General features: G+C 46.0%; 1 protein-coding gene across 1 annotated transcript in view; it reads left to right on the top strand.

Annotated features, from left to right (window-relative positions):
• cdk15 (cyclin-dependent kinase 15) overlaps nucleotides 1-3198 on the top strand; it is a 37012-nt gene extending 33814 nt beyond the window's left edge. The window contains exons 13-14 of the mRNA XM_080835970.1: nucleotides 826-968; nucleotides 1690-3198. Of these exons, the coding sequence (XP_080692096.1) occupies nucleotides 826-968; nucleotides 1690-1802 (256 nt within the window). The 3' untranslated portion in view covers nucleotides 1803-3198. The remainder of the gene's footprint in view (nucleotides 1-825; nucleotides 969-1689) is intronic.
• Nucleotides 3199-3808: the final 610 nt, after the last annotated feature.

Here is a 3808-nt window from a genome sequence, read left to right as displayed (position 1 = left end):
ACGACAGAAACAGCAATAGAGAAAAGGACAGAGAGAGGGGGAGAAAGAGAGAGAGAGAAAGAGAGAGAGAGAGAGGGAATGAGAAGTTGAGGAATACCATATGGGATTTGTTTCTGTGGGTTTGATGTGGATCTATTTAAAGTTGATGAATGCTGTGCCTCTCTCCTCTCTCCTCCCGGTCCCTCTAATGAGCGCCCTCCTGCTGAGACCAAAAGCCTGCTGTCCTTAATGCAACGCAATGCAGATCTACTGTATGGACTCTATAGATTAATTAGCCAGCGCAGCGCACAAGCCTGGGAAGGGCACACACACGCAGTCCACTGGGTTGGCAAGCACGCAGGCGAGCGAGCGAGCGAGTGTTGGACAGACCAACTTAAAGTTTAACTACATTAACTTCACTTACTTTTACTTTTGAAGTTAGAGTTTGGGAGTGTGGTTGCTTCAGTGTGTGTGTGTGTGTGTGTGTGTGTGTGTGTGTGTGTGTGTGTGTGTGTGTGTGTGTGTGTGTGTGTGTGTGTTTGTATGAGACCATGTATGTGGTCTACCACATATAACACATTTCTTTGTGCATGAATGTGTGTGTGTGTGTGTGTGTGTGTGTGTGTGTGTGTGTGTGTGTGTCTGTGTGTGTGTGTGTGTGTGTGTGTGTGTGTGTGTGTGTGTGTGTGTGTGTGTGTGTGTGTGTATGTGTGTATGTATGTATGTATGTATGTGTATGTATGTATGTGTGTTTGTATGAGATCATGTATGGGTGTAATCTTAACACATGTATGTGTGTATGCATGTGTGTGTGTGTGTGTGTGTGTGTGTGTGTATCAATCTCAGGTTAGCCCAGTTGCCCTATAAGACAGAGGATCTGGCCATGCAGATGCTGTTGGCCATCCCTCGAGAGCGCATCTCGGCCCAGGATGCACTGCAGCACCCCTACTTCAACACGCTGCCACCTCCACTCCTGCAGCTCAGAGACAGTAAGTACCACACAGCTACACAACACACACACACAGCTACACAACACACACACACACACAACCTCACCACACAGCTACACAACACACACACACACAACTTCAACACGCTGCCAACCCCACTCCTGCAATATAGAGACAGTAAGTACCACACAGCTACACAGCCTCACCACACAACTACACAACACACACACAACCTCCCAACACAGCTACACAACACACACACACAACTACACAACCTCACAGCACAGCTACACAGCACACACACACAACTACACAACCTCACAACACCGCTAAACAACACACACGCACAACTACACAACCTCACAACACAGCACGGCTACACAACACACACACAACTACACATCCTCACAACACAGCACGGCTACAAAACACACACACACAACTACACAACCTCACAACACAGCTACACAACACGCACACACAAGTACACAGCCTCACAACACAGCACAGCTAAACAACACACACACACAACTACACAACCTCACAGCACAGCTATGCAACACACACACACAGAACTACACAACCTCACAACACAGCACAGCTACACAACGCACACACACAACTACACAACACAGCTACAAAACCCACAGGCCAACAAGACAGGACTGCTACACATAATGAAGAAGAAACTAAATTATATATCTCTGTCTCATCCTGACCTTTTCTCTCTCTTTCTCTCCCTCCCTCCCTTCCTCCCCAGCTGTGTCTGTGTTTAAGGTGCCCGGCGTCAGACTGGAGGCAGAGGCCAGAGACATCTTCAGCCCCACCAGACGAATAAAATCCTCCCTCGTTCCACTAGCCAAATGCTGGTGATGGGATCCTCCTGTACAGACATGAGCACACACACACACACACACATACACACACACGCGCACACACGCAAGCAACACACACACACACACACACACACACACACACACACACATGCACAGATAAACAGACATGCAAGCGCACACACACACACACTCACACACACACACACGCCAGCACACACTCACTCACACACACATCCTTGCACTGACCAAGATTAGACATATGTAGTCATCCTCTTTAACCAATGACCTTTGACCTTAGCACATCATGCTTTTGGGGAACTTGGGTTCTGATAGCACCACTTCTGACAAGAACACAACTACACACCAGCGCACCACTGCAACACTGCAACACTGCATGACTGAAACACATCCCAGACGCTGTCTGATTCAGAATCAGGCCGCATCCGAATCCAGAAGCCATTTCCTTTCCGATCAGTTCTGACCCTATCCTCTTACTCTAATGTGAAATGAGAGAGGTGAAGAGAGGAGTGTGTGCGTGTGTGTGTGTGTGTGTATTTTTTGAATTTGATATAGAACTGTACACAGATCTTGTTTGAGTACCTCAGTGGATACACAGCATCTATCTATGATTTGCACAGCTTGTTCTTGTCCCTCTACGGCCCTCTGCCAGCACCTCTTGTGTGTCCACAGTCACTATGAGCATGTTGGCTTTGGCAGGAGGCTGTGTGAATAACAGCTGTCTGAGAACAAATACTTTATTATGGATGTCATGGGAAGCAATATGCAGGCTAATTCGTTACATTCTAAGAGTTCTAAGAGCTGCAGTGCCCAGGCAATGGCTGATCTGGCCCCGATCTGGCCCTGATATGTCACTGTTTTGGCCCTGCTTTGGCCATAATACGTAACACATTGGCCCCAATCTGGCCCAGGCCGGCCCTGATATGGCCATGATTTGGCCTCAGTCTGGCCTTGTTTTTGGGTGGAATCTGTTTGAAAGTCACCAGCTGTCTGGACAATCAAAGCCTTAGTGACCATAGACATCCCATTACCATAAACACACCATAAGCAATATTAAATGCTAAGATGCTAAATGATCACGTTAAATAGAATGCATTTCAGACATTATATTATTGATCCCTAAACTAACATTATTTATACCATGAATGTTTATACCATGTCAAACATGAACTAACAGTTCACTACCATGCCAGCACACAATAGGCAGTGTCCGACTCCAAAGTGAATGCCTTTGTTTATGTTTAGTAATGCCTTTGACTCCAAAGTGAATGCCTTGTTTATGGTTAGTAATGCCTTTGTTACCTTTTAGTAACTGGATTCTTATGATAAAAACATCGCCATGGTGTGTCCTTTTGACATGTTCAGTGTTTGCGAAGCCTCCGAACAGTTGGGTAAATACAGTGACTATGTACAGATTAGCAGAGAATGAGATGAAGAAATAAGACTATGATGAAGACTGTGTGATGAAGACTATGTGAAGATAATGAGAGAGGATGGGAGTAAACTATCTGTAAGATGTGTGTGTGTGTGTGCATGTAGGTGTGTGTGTGCATGTAGGTGTGTGTGTGTGTGTGTGTGTGTGATGGGTGGAGCTGGGCAGTGAAGGGGGGCGGGGCATGTGGTGGTGAGAGAGAAATGGTGTAGAATACGTGACGATGATGATGTCACTTCCCCTTGGAATAGAATTAAGTGTGTGAGTATGTGTGATGAGAATGTGTGCAAACAGGGAGCAAGCAAGTGATGGAAAAAGAAGAGAGAAGGATAAAAGGAGATTTTATTACTGTTGTTTAATAAATGTTGCAAGATGGGATCAATACTGACTTTGAGGTAATTTTTTTTTTTCAAGGGTTCATGTACTTGAGTGTTGATTGTGTGTGTCTGCATACTTGTGTGCCTGTTTGTGAACGCATGTGTGTGAGCGTGGGTGCGTCTGTGCCTGTATGTGAATGCGTGCGTGTGAGTGTTTGTGTGTGTGTGTGTGAATGCGTGTGTGTGTGTGTGTGTGTTTGTGCGCGTGTGTGTGTG

Source organism: Sprattus sprattus (assembly GCF_963457725.1).
Source record: "Sprattus sprattus genome assembly, chromosome: 3".
In the NCBI taxonomy this organism is placed as follows: Eukaryota; Metazoa; Chordata; class Actinopteri; order Clupeiformes; family Clupeidae; genus Sprattus; species Sprattus sprattus.
The sequence above is the reverse complement of the archived record's forward strand: the minus strand, read 5'-3'. Positions and strand labels throughout refer to the sequence as shown.